Here is a 13278-nt window from a genome sequence, read left to right as displayed (position 1 = left end):
ACGCATGTAAACACACACACAGACACACACACACACACACACACACACACACACACACACACAGACAGACCGGTCAGAGTCACACGTCTGACCTCCGGCTGATCAGTCCACCAATCACAGTCACAACACACACGCTATTAACAGAGAAACCTGTGCAACACGTCTGCTGCAGAAATGGGAGACTTGGCTAGTTTTATTAATACTTTGAATGAGTTTTTATAGTTTATTTTAATTTTAATTTTTAGTTAATATTTTATCTTTTTTTTTTTAAATATGTCTATATGGTTACACTTTATTTCCACTTTTGACTTTTGACATTCTACTAACTATAAGTAACTTTGCAACTACATGTCAACTAATTCTCATTAATTTGCAAATACATGTCTACTAACTCTCAGAGTAGACTGTTAGGTTAGGTTTAGGGTTAGTAGAAAAAGTTGACATATACTAGCAAAGTTTATTATATTCAGTATGTTGTATGTTGTGGACCCATCAAAATAAAGTGTTAGATTATTAGTAGACTGTCTGCTTAATATTTTCTAATGACATTTATTAGTTAATGACATAATTAGTTGACATGTAGTTGCAAAGTTACTTACTGTTAGTAGAATTTCTAAAGTGGACTATCAAAATAAAGTGTTACCTTCATTTCTAATATTTTTATTTAAATGCGAAAGAAGCGCTGTTTCCGGATCCAAGCCTCAACTCGCTTCACTTGAGAATACTACCTCAGCAGCCGTTTATGAGAACTGTTTATTCATATTAAACATTTAAGCTGAAAGTTTTCAAACTTACGGTCTACACTAGTCTCCATGCTCACAGCGTCCCAAACACAAATAATTTTTCTATTTATTTATATTTATATTTTCATTGTCTGGCTATCTGGGATTTCGGTATGGAGTTAAAGGTTAGGATTATATATTTTTTGGTAGTATTATATCATATTGTGAGTGTATATTAGCACCTTCTGTTGTTTTCTCGTGGTATCTGATAGAAGCGGTGACGCATGACGTCAGACTTAACAAGCGGATAGCGGGCCGAGCGGAGGAGAGTTCACACTCGCTCACATAACCAAATGACAAGGCCAGCGGGTGGCTAGTTTGTGTTGAGTGTGACCCGTGACAGCTGTCTGATATCCAGCGATCTCTGCAGGGCGTCGCATGCGTGACGGTTGGCTATTGCTACAAATATACCCCAGCGACTTAACACTGCTTTTGTGCTCCAGGGTCACATATATTTGTGAAATTTTATTCAGTTAATGTTTATTATTTTATTACAAGTCACTATTTACTTATTCATTCATTAATTTTAATGGTTTTATTTTCAGTTAACAACAGGAAGTCTGGTCCTGCCTCTCATCTTATTGACCATTGCAAGGTCTTTCTGCGTTTGACATTCACCACATCAACCCGGAAACTAGAGTTTTATTGAGAATCTGAGCACAAAAAGCTGAATTTATGACACCATGCGTGTCAAATGACCATATACTACTAATTTGATGTGTTTTCAGGGTTCTCACACTTTGTCTGTCATTTTTCCAGGGATTCAGGATGAGCAGATTTTAGTGTGTCTGGCCCCGCCCACTCACCTCCCACTGGCCCTGCTGTGATTGGCTCTTGAGCTGAATGAGCCAGTCCTCGCTGTCGGCCTCGGCGCAGTGGTGCATGGTGATGATGACAGGCCGGGTCAGGAGAGCTCCAGCAGGACCGCAGCTGACCACCGGACTCAGGACCGTCTCCTGTGTGTCGTCCACCTGCGGCCTGAACACACACACACACACACATCATCAGCACCTGTGGAGCTCGGCTTCCTCGCCGCCAAATTAGGTACTTTCTTCACCGACCTAGCATTATTTTCATCAAGCTTTGGGAAACCCTTCGTGAATGTGATGCAGCAGACTTTGATAGGCCCAGAATGGGTATCCTCAGTCTACTGCGGGACGTGTTAATGTCCAAAAAAACAAAACAAAAATATGACTTAACCCGCAGATTTTCTTTAGTGTAAACTGGTGGTTTATTTACGTGTTTTTTTTGGGGGGGGGGGGGGGGGGGGACCCTTCAGTGCATTTGTTTACTGCTACATAGCTAATTGTGTTTCTGTCCCTTGTTCTAGGTTTTTTTTGTATCTTTTTGTAATGTATTTGAAAATGTATAAATAAAACATTAAAAAAATTATAAAAATAAAACACTTCATACTGACACTATCTGATAACATTCAAAACACAATGATGTGCATTATTTATTAACAGTGTCAGTGAATGTGGTTATCACAAAATGGGCAAATATCTGCCAGTTAACTGTGCCAATAACTGCTCTGTCCAGTGTTATTTTAGTTAAGCCCCGTTCACACCAAAGATAAAGAAAACGATAAAGATATAGTTCTAAAAATCGCTCTCAGTATTAAAGAATAGCAGAGTCCACACCACAGCTATAACGATAAAGGCACAGAGAAACGATATCGTTGGAATCACTTCCAGAATGATTTTTTCCAGCTGATGAACGACAAAATCCTTGACACCCAATCAGAATCATTCCTACTATCACGAGCTGGAGAATTTAAAGCGGCAGACGCGTGTGCGCTTAGAATAAACAGACGATATCGTTCGCTGGTGTGGACGCTAATATCGTTATCTTTATAGTTATCGTTCTTGGTGTGAATGGGGCTTAATCCTTGCATAACATTATAGTATTCAATAGTAATTAGATTTTTTTTTTTTCATTTTTCTTTTTTGTATTTTTAATTTCAAATTTAATCATAAAACGAATAGCTCCAGTTCTTGATTCTGATTGGTTGAGCCGAATTTGAAGTTGTTGTAAATTACTAAATTATTACATTGAATGTACTTTTGTCTTTTTGCAAAAAATTAAAAAAACAGGAAGGGGGCAAAAACCTTTTCACGGCACTGTATTTCTATTTAAGTTTTTGTAATTTCAGTACTTCAACTCTTCATTTCTTTTTTTAGTTAGTTGACACGGCAACATTTTCATTTAAGGTTTTAAGTTTAAGTTAATTATCTAATATGTACAGTATATTTTAATTGATTTAATCTTTATTTCCATCACAGAAACAATTTCTACACTGATTAATTAAAAACATTGATAATATCATTTTACATTTTTTTTTTAATATTTTGCCTTTTTGTATATTTCATCTTTTTTTTTTATCAATTTCTTGTATTACTAAACTAAATATAACAAAATAATAAAAAATATCAAATGAAAATGAGAAATGTTGCCTTGGCAACTAGCTGAAATAAAGTTAGTTTAATTATTTATTCTTCCTTATTTTATTTCAATTAACATTTAGACTTTTTTTGTTATGAACTAAAACTGTTTTTTATAGTTTTATTTTTAATTAACAATAATAAGCCTGGTTTTGCCTTTCAATTAAAATAGCTGCTGTAGAAATGGAAGTCTTAGCTAGTTTTTAAAGAATATTTTGTTTTTATATTTCCCAATTTAATTTTTTTTGTTTAATTTTTTGTTAATATTTCAGTAATTTATTATCTTTAAAAAAAACATTATTTGAGCACATTTTACAAGACACTATTTCTAATTCAAAATTTCATGTGCTACTTGCTGTTTCTTTTTAACTGTATAATTTACTAGCAATTTTTGAGTGAAACTTGTTTCCACACCATTTTTTTTGTATGACAGTTTGTATTTCGTGTATACAGTAGTAGTTGACTGCATGACTATTGACTCATTTGTGTTTGTTTTATTATCTGAGAAGCTTCATGAAGAGGTGAGCGATGAAAGAGCTGCTCCGAGACTGTGTTTGTGTGTGAGGTTCAGACAGGCATTAAATGCCCAGAATCCACTCGGTAGGCCGTTTGTCAGGGCAGATCAGATTACCTCATGCTCTCCTTCCTGTGAACCGTCACGTACATCTCATAGACACGGCCCTGAGGGATGGCACCCGCTGGCACCAACAAGCTCACGCCTGCGGAGAGACACACACACACACACACACACACAGTCAGTCTGCCATCCCATGACCCCTGTGAGCTCTGTGACCCACTTCAGCACACAGAGCAAAAGCCCCAGCAACATCACACACACACACAGGCAGTCTGCCATCCCATGACCCCTGTGAGCTCTGTGACCCACTTCAGCACACAGAGCAAAAGCCCCAGCAACATCACACACACACACAGGCAGTCTGCCATCCCATGACCCCTGTGAGCTCTGTGACCCACTTCAGCACACAGAGCAAAAGCCCCAGCAACATCACACACACACACACACACACACACACACACACACGGGTGTGTTCCTATGATGAATTCACAGACGCTCACTGATTTCTCGTGTCCTTCACCTGAACTTCCCTTTGAGCGACAGTCACTCACCAACAACACAGAAGAAATGCATCGGCTGAGACCGAATCAGCACTCCAGAGACACAGGAAAATCACACAGACCTCAGTCCGGATCGAGCTGGAATTCTGATCATGTTAACATGAAATCAAAATCAGCTCTATTCATGTTCCTGCTCTTATTGTCAATGATTCATCAGTGCACTTTATTTTTTAAATTAATTTTCCTTTAATACAAGTGATCAGTGTAATAATAACAACATAATAAAATTAAATAAAACCAACAAACAAAAGAAAGAAAAATTCCAGATCACTCTACTAATAATAGTAACAACAACAATAACATGTATTATATATATTATATACAATAAATAATAATAATAAATAATTGCTATTAAATATTAATAAATAATAAATTAAATAATAACAAAATACATTTTATCTCACTTAATTAATAAAAAAACAAACATAATACTACTTTTAATACTATAATAATAATAATAATAATAATGCATTCCAGCTCAATTAATTATATATTATGTATTTACACATATAATAAATATAAATATAAATAACTATTATACACAAAAATAATAAAATCATTTTTTATAATTTGAATTAATTTATTTTATTGGCATTAATTTTTTTTTTCACGGCGTGACCCGATTTTCTGAACACCAATAAACTCCCACATTTAACGAGGCGTGGGAAATCATCGCTTCGCTTAAGACTCTTTCTCTGGCTTTCCTCAGGGAATAGCAATGAAGTGCTGCTGTACGGCTGGTTATGAATGACTGTCCGGCGTCAGACGGAGAATGATGCTCCTAATCCCGTTATATACGTAAGCGGCCGTGGTAAGTCACTTTGAACACTGCTTCTGGCTAATTTATGAGCTGCGCTGCTCTCGCGGGAGCCGTAACACTCACGAGGAGCGCTCAGAGAGATCCACTGAGTGTAGAGCTGAGAGAGGGCTCCCATCATTCACACAAACACACTGACTCTCAGGAAACACAGAGACTATACATGTATGTGTCTGATTGAATGTAATATAATTAAACTGCTCCATAGCAAGGCAAATAAGAAATAAGAGTTTGATTTTCTACATTCAGAGCTCAGAGTTTTTCTCTAGTCCGTCCAGAACATTTACTGAAACTGACCTGCAAAACTCATGGTTATGAGATCATAAACTCAAGCTTATTAACATATTAACATACCATTGAGTATCCAGCAGCTTCACGGTCCTGATGAACGACAGTATGAGATACACTGAGATGTGTGTGAATCTCACAAAAACATCACCAGGTCACACAAGAAATAAATACTGTAGGAATTCAAATTTTTTATTAAATAAATTTAGTCTCATTTTTATATATGATAATATAAGCAGTACATATATTTTCATTTATTATTATTATTATCATCATTATCATTATGTCGTTGTTGTTGTTAAATTTACATATATTTCTTTAATTTATTATTTCAGTACATTAAAGGTCAAATATTTCATATAAATGACACCTTAATTCATTTTAAAGCAGATAATGTCAGGATGTTTAAGTATATTAAGAACAAAAAGTGTTCAAATTTCATCATTTTAATTCAAGTGATGAAGGATTTTGAAAGTCTGACAGTGTTGAGCACTACTGTAAAGTTAACCCTGCATGGTGTAAATGTTTGAAAATGATTAACAGTTGCAAATAAACATTCATTAGAAATTTATAAAAGTAATCAAAAAGTAATCAAAAGTAATGTTACATTACTTTAATAAAGTAATTGAAAAAGTTACACTACTATTACATTTTAAATAGGGTAACTTGTAATCTGTAACCTATTACATTTCCAAAGTAACCTTCCCAACACTGGTATCTAATGAATAAATACTAGTATCTCAGAAATAAGTACTAATATCTAATGAAAAAGTACTAGTATTACAAATAAGTACTAGTATCTCAGAAATAAGTACTAGCATCTAATGAATACTAGTTTCTAATGAGTAAGAACTAGTTTCACATTCATAAGTACTAGTATCTAAAAATAAGTACTAGTATCTAAAGAATAAGTACTAATTTATTAGAAAAAAGTACTAGTATCTCATAAATAAGTACCAGTATCTAATAAATAAGAACTAGTATGTAATGAATAAGTAGTCTCTTCTAAAAAACTTGACGAATAAGCACTAGTAGCTAATGAATAAGAACTAGTACTTAATGGAACAGATACTAGTAGCTAAAAAACAAGTTCTAGTAAATGAACAAAGATACTAGTATGTTTTATAGGTGAAATGTTAAAACGGCTTGCCAGTGTGTGTTTATGGGTCAGGCTGTAATTTTCTCTCACACCAGCCTGATCCTCTTGAAAGCGTCTGGCACTGGAAGCCACAGATCGGCACTGACCTGAGTTGGGCACGATCAGATGGCCCCCGAGGGCGTTGAAGGAGCCGAAGGCCGTGCACGAGGGGTCCCAGGAGCGCACCAGCGTCTGTGTGCGGCGGCTGATGGTGTCGCTGTCGATCAGCGCATGCGGCAGTTTGGGCGAGAGTTTGGAGGAGATGTCGGACAGGTCCTCCTGCGGCGTCACCAGACCGGACGAGTTGTACACCTTGATCTTCAGGTTGGGCAGCGGGTCCAGCAGGGGAGAGTTGGTCATGGGGATCTTATCAGCGACGTCGTGCAGAGCGTAAACGGGACCTCTGTACATGGCAGCAGCCGAGGTCAGGTCAGGAGGAGCCGTGAGCAGATCCGCTACACACAGAAATACACATCAAATACAGATCTCATACATCTTAATCTGAGCTTTTACACCTTAACCAGCTGCTACAAGAGACATGTGACACAGTAGCTATGCTTCCATCCAAAGATTCGAATTAAACTGGAATATTGCATAAAACATTTGTGAATAACTAGTAAAAGAGAACAAAATCGTCACTTCCTGGTAAACTGGCACTAAATATCACTAAGAAAACTAGGAGAAGCCACTGAATGTAACACTTTTCATATATGTGACCCTGGACCAAAAAACCAGTCATAACGGTAAATTTTTTCGAAATTGAGATTTATACATCACCTGAAAGCTGAATACATAAGATTTCCATTGATGTATGGTTTGTTAGGATCTGACAATATTTGGCAGAGATACAACTATTTGAAAATCTGGAATCTGAGGGTGCAAAAAAAAAAAAAAATTAAGAAAATCATCTTTAAAGTTGTCCAAATGAAGTTCTTAGCAATGCATATTACTAATCAAAAATTAAGTTTTGATATATTTACTGTAGGAAATTTACTAAATATCTTCATGGAACATGATCTTTACTTAATATCCTAATGATTTTTGGCATAAAAGAAAAATGGATAATTTTGACCCATACAATGTGTTGTTGGCTATTGCTACAAATATACCCCAGCGACTTAAGACTGCTTTTGTGCTCCAGGGTCACATATGATAAATTACTTGTCATACTTCTCATATGATAAATTACTAAAATGCAGTCATTGCTTTCGGAGGTGGATGCTGCTGTTTGGGAACGCAGTCGTGTAAGACAATTATACAGAAATACTTTGACGACAGACTTTGCTCAGGCATTTCAGAATGACCATAACAACATATAGATGCTGTGAACGAGATCGGTCTGCTGCTAGTCAAGTTATCCCGTCTCATAGCGCAAAGTCACATGACTTTTTCGATGCGCTTGGAGGAATTTATTCAGTAAATGTGTTTCCATCGTAGTTTATGCACATTTTTTCTTATCGGATAAAAAGTTAATCCTATTCAAATGTGCGCATACGTTTTTGATGCGCATTTTTAGAATTTATGCGCATCTTGGCGTTTCCATCCAGCGTTTTTTTTATGCGATATTCCAAAATGCACATAAAAATAGGTGGATGGAAACATAGCTAGTTCTAAAAAAATAAAGAATACAAAAGATAAAAAAAATAAATAAACGGTAACACTTTATTTTGACAGTCCACTTCTACTTTGATAGACGTTCTACTAACAGTAAGTAACGTTGCAACTACATGTCAACTAGCAGTCATGAGAGTATTAGTAGACTCTCTGCTTAATATCTTCTAACACTTTATTTTGATGGGTCCACAAACTTTGTCAACTTATTCTACTAACCCTAAACCTAACCTAACGGTCTACTCTGAGAGTTAGTAGACGTGTAGTTGTAAATGAATGAGAATTAGTTGACATGTAGTTGCAAAGTTACTTATAGTTAGTAGAATGTCAAAAGTGGACTATCAAAATAAAGTGTAACCACTAAAACTATTTAAAACATTTTGGTTCATTGAAATAGAGCTAAAATAAAATAAAATCTAAATGTTAGATGAAAAGCTTTAAAATTAGAAATGCTAAGCGAAATATTAATGTTTAGGCACAAACTGGAAATCAAACTCAAATAGTAATACTTAAAAAACAAAAACTAACATAAAAGACAAAATTTGTACATAACCAAATGACTACAACTAAAAGAAAAACAACTCAAAAATGTCATATATAAATGTCAATGTCATATATCAATATGAATATATTCATATTAGTGAAATACTATAAAAGTATATGAATAATTAATTATAAATCTTGCCTTGACAACAAGCTGAAATAAGTTCAAAAGCATCAAAAGAAAAACTGAAAAATAATACTAATATATTAAAGTCAAATAATAATAATAAAATGGCAAAAGTACATAAAATTACTAGAACCTAAAAATTAAATTAAAATTGAAACTATAAAAATAAAATTATATTAATATTTATATATTCATACTAACAAAATACTACAGTGTATATAAATATTATTTTAATTAAATTTTTTTGTTAATTAAAATATAGCTTTAGATGTATCTAATGCATCTATATTTAGATGTTTAAGCAATAGAATTACTAACTGAAAATAAAGAAAAACTCAAACTGAAATAAAAACAAATTAAACCTAAAGTGTAATAAAAAAAATAACAAAAACTAATAAAATCACAAAAGCATATAACCATGGTACTATAAAAAAACCAAACAAATTTAAATTAAAATGCAAACTGAAAATAAAAATTACAAATTCTATTAACATTAATATATCAATATGAATAAAATATGAAACATTGTATAAATGTATAAAATTATAACAAAAATTAATTGTATTAACATTAATTAAAAAACTATAATAGCATTTAAATTATACTAAAACGAGACATGGTTTCTGTTTTCGTGCTGTGATGTGAATGTTAAAGTTCTTTGCACAAACCTGTCACGTTTGTTTAGCATATGCCGGTAAACATCATGAATGCATCTGAGGTAAATCTAGTGGCTAATATTTATTTGCGGCATGATGAAGCGCTTCTCCCTGAAGAGCGCCGTATATTCAGGGGTGAACAAAGCCATCATTAGTCTTTTTCCTCGTTAGTCGCTTCTCTCATTCCGGCAGACAGCGGTGGATGGAGAGCAGATGCTGCTTTACCCTTCACAGGTAACCTAATGAATATTCATGAGCGAGCGGCGAGGGGGCGGGGCCTCGTGACTCCTTCACACTACTGTTAAACTGACAGCGCAAATGAGTCTCCATGACTGCAGGAGTTGTGGAAACCATGGCAACCCGTCGACGTGTGAGCGAGAAACGGCATACGCAAATCAACAGCTAAGAGTGAATGTGGGCCGCTTCGTGTTCATTACAGCCATTTAAAGCTATTCTGTACTGTCCAAATGGCATCAAAACACAATCACAACATTAAAGAAAAGAAGCTAATGTTCTGAGTTCACCTACTTCACAAATCTGACATCATTTACTCATGTTCATGTCATAAAGATATTATTGAAGAACATTTATGTCTAAACAACATTGGACGCCATTCACGTTTATTATATGGACGATCTTTTCTGTTCCTCAGAAGATAATGGTGTTACTTTGGAATCTTTCAGATTATTCTATTAAAGTTTTTTTTTTTTTAAATTATTATTATTTTGTATTTTTATGTTTTCATTTGAATTTTAGTTAGCTTTAGTAAGTTTGTTGTGTTTTGACCTTCTATTATTATTATTTCAGTTTTATTTATTTTAGTACATCAAGTTACTAATACTGTAAATGAAAAAAAAAAATACTTTGGCAACTAACTAAAATAGAATCAATTACAGTTTTTATTATTTCAGTATTTTCAGTATTTTATTTCCAATGTTTTAAATATTTTGAATTAGTTTTTCTTATTTTATTGTTTATTTAATTTTTTACGTTTTATTGTAATTTTACAGTACAGCGAGTTAAAGTTCCAGTAATTTTGATTGCTTTGCCATTTTTTAAAAATATGTAATTTTATTCATTTTAATTTCATTATTATTATTATTGTTTCTTTTTCTCTTTTCTTTATTGTAGTACATCAGGTTAATACTAAATGGAAATGAGAAATGTTGCTTTGATAACTAACTGAAATAAAATAAGTTTACATTTTTTAAGTGTTTTATTACATTTTTTTTTTTTCTTCGACTAAGTAACAAAAATGTTTTTACGGTTTTAGTTTTAATGAACTATTATAACCCTGGAATAAGAAATTCATACAGGTTTGGAGCAACATTTTTCCTTTAAATTAGGTTTTTAAAGTATTAGAAAAGTATTGGAGTATTAGAGTTTTAAATTAATTAAATCGTTAAAAAAAAAAAATTATACTTAAAATATAGATATATTTTATTTGTTTACCTGCATGTCATGTGATCATTAACCAGCATCAGAGAACCATACATTTACAGATGTGTTGTTGAATTATTAATTTATTAACCAAAAGCTCTAATAGATTCAATGGATAAAAATAAGTCATATAAGTAATTATTGTGTTTTCATAACGGATCGCTGCTGTCCTCTTCGTCTCTTGGCCACTATATAGTTTGTGTGTGTCGACGCTGACGTGTTTTGCAGCTGGAAGTCTCTGCAGCCTAATTTCCTCAGTTTCCCCGCCGCTCTCGCTCGCGGGTAATTAACACTCAATGTGCCAGACAGACGCAGCTAATTACAGCGTCATGATAACGTGCAGATTGCCTTGACATCGAGGTGACCGGCTTTCTAATGAATCCCGAGCGTCCTCCATCATTACACTGACACACAAACACAGCTCACTGACAGAAGAGGACGGCGTGCTGAGACTACTAGTGATTTCAATAACTAGCAGCCAGTGGGTTGGTCAGATGAGTAGCTTCGGTTCACTAGACCCCAACCAACTATATAAATGTATAGATGTAGAAATAATTAACTGCTGTGGGCATGTTGGGGTCTAATTTATTGACTAGTAGCTATTAAAAATATTACATAACCACCATTCAATCTCAAGCCTCTTTTGTCAGTGAATTTATGATATTTCTCTTTATGTGTCACTGGAATGATAAAGGAAGTGACAGATCATTTTTCATTCAGTACCATTTTTTATGTTTTTGGCTGGATTTATTTGATATAAAAAAATATAGTAAAAACAGCAAACATATGAAATATTATTAGAATGTAAAACAGCTGTTTTCTATGTGAATATCTGTTAAACTGTAATTTATTTCTGTGATTTTCAGCATCATTACTCCAGTCTTCAGTGTCACATGATCTTCAGAAATCATTCTAATATGCTGATTTGCTGCTCAAGAAACATTTCTGATTATTATCAATGTTGAAAACAGTTGTGCTGCACAATATTTTTGTGGAAACCGTGATACATTTTATTTTTCAGGATTCACAGATGAATAGAAAGTTCAAAAGAACAGTGTTTATTTGAAACAGAAATCTTTTGTAACATAATAAATGTCTTTACTGTCACTTTTGATCAATTTAATTCATCCTTGGTGAAAAAAGTATTAAAAAATTATATTTTAATTGTTATTATTATTGGTAAAATTATTATGTAAACAAAACTGTTCTATAAATAAAAAATTACATAATAATAATAATAATAATAAATTGACTAGTTCAATGACTAATTATTATTAGTAAAATTATTACTTTTTAATATGTAACACTACAGTTCTAGAAATATAAAAAAATATAATTTGACATAATAATAATAATAATTAATTGACTAGTTGGATGACTACTTACATTATTATTATTATTATTATGTCAAATTAATATTTTTTAATATGTGAACACTACTGTTCAAAAAATATTTCAAAAAATAATAATTTGACTACTACTACTACTACTAATAATAATTAATTGACTAGTTGGATAACTTTACAATCTTAAAAGGCTGATTTCTAGCCAATGAAATTAATTAGCAAAAAACAAAAAAAAAAACATTGACAGTTCCAGGCTGGTGACACTTTAGCATAGGGAACACATATTCACTATTAACTAAAGACTTTCCCTCAATAAACTTCTAATTTGCTGCTTATTAATAGTTAAGTTTAGGAATGACGTGGATTAAGGGATCTAAAATACAGTCATGCAGAATAAGACATTATTATGTGCTTTATAAACAGCCAATATGCTAGTAATATGCATGCTTATAAGCAGTTAGTTAGTAATAAGACGAGTAAGATCCCGCTCTCGTACCTGTGCGCGCCGTCTTGATGTTGACCGGCTGGAATCCTCCGTTGAGCGCCGATGAATCCATGATGTCCGAGTCAAAGTCTCGCTGGTTCTTCCGGTAGACGAACAGCGCCACGATGACGGAAATCACCAAACACATGATGACGGCGATGACGATGCCCACGTACAGAGCCACGTCTGGGCCGCTGCAGACACACACACACACACACACACACACACACACAGACCGAGTTACAGCACTTTTATTACAGCTGTGTCAAATTAGGAGGAGATTCTATCTGCGGTCCAATATCAGTCCTCACTGATATTAAAGCAATAAGCCCCAAGAAGCCGTGGTTTACAGTGAATTTATAACAGCTAAGAGGCGTTGTTAGTAGGGATGCGCCGATCCGATATTCATATCGGGTATCGGCTCCGATAGTGCCATTTTTCTTGGATCGGATATCGGTCAGAGAGGGC

General features: G+C 33.9%; 1 protein-coding gene across 1 annotated transcript in view; it reads right to left on the bottom strand.

Annotated features, from left to right (window-relative positions):
* Positions 1–13278, bottom strand: part of unc5cb (unc-5 netrin receptor Cb) — a 227373-nt gene that overhangs the window by 16941 nt on the left and 197154 nt on the right. The window contains exons 11-14 of the mRNA XM_016456327.1: positions 12823–13004; positions 6711–7058; positions 3855–3942; positions 1589–1760 (exon numbers count right to left, since the gene is read on the bottom strand). Coding sequence (XP_016311813.1) covers positions 1589–1760; positions 3855–3942; positions 6711–7058; positions 12823–13004 — 790 coding nt within the window. The remainder of the gene's footprint in view (positions 1–1588; positions 1761–3854; positions 3943–6710; positions 7059–12822; positions 13005–13278) is intronic.

The sequence above is a fragment of the Sinocyclocheilus anshuiensis genome, unplaced genomic scaffold (genome assembly GCF_001515605.1).
Source record: "Sinocyclocheilus anshuiensis isolate Anshui unplaced genomic scaffold, SAMN03320099.WGS_v1.1 scaffold495, whole genome shotgun sequence".
NCBI classification, from domain to species: domain Eukaryota; kingdom Metazoa; phylum Chordata; class Actinopteri; order Cypriniformes; family Cyprinidae; genus Sinocyclocheilus; species Sinocyclocheilus anshuiensis.
This window is presented reverse-complemented; position numbering and strand designations above follow the sequence as displayed.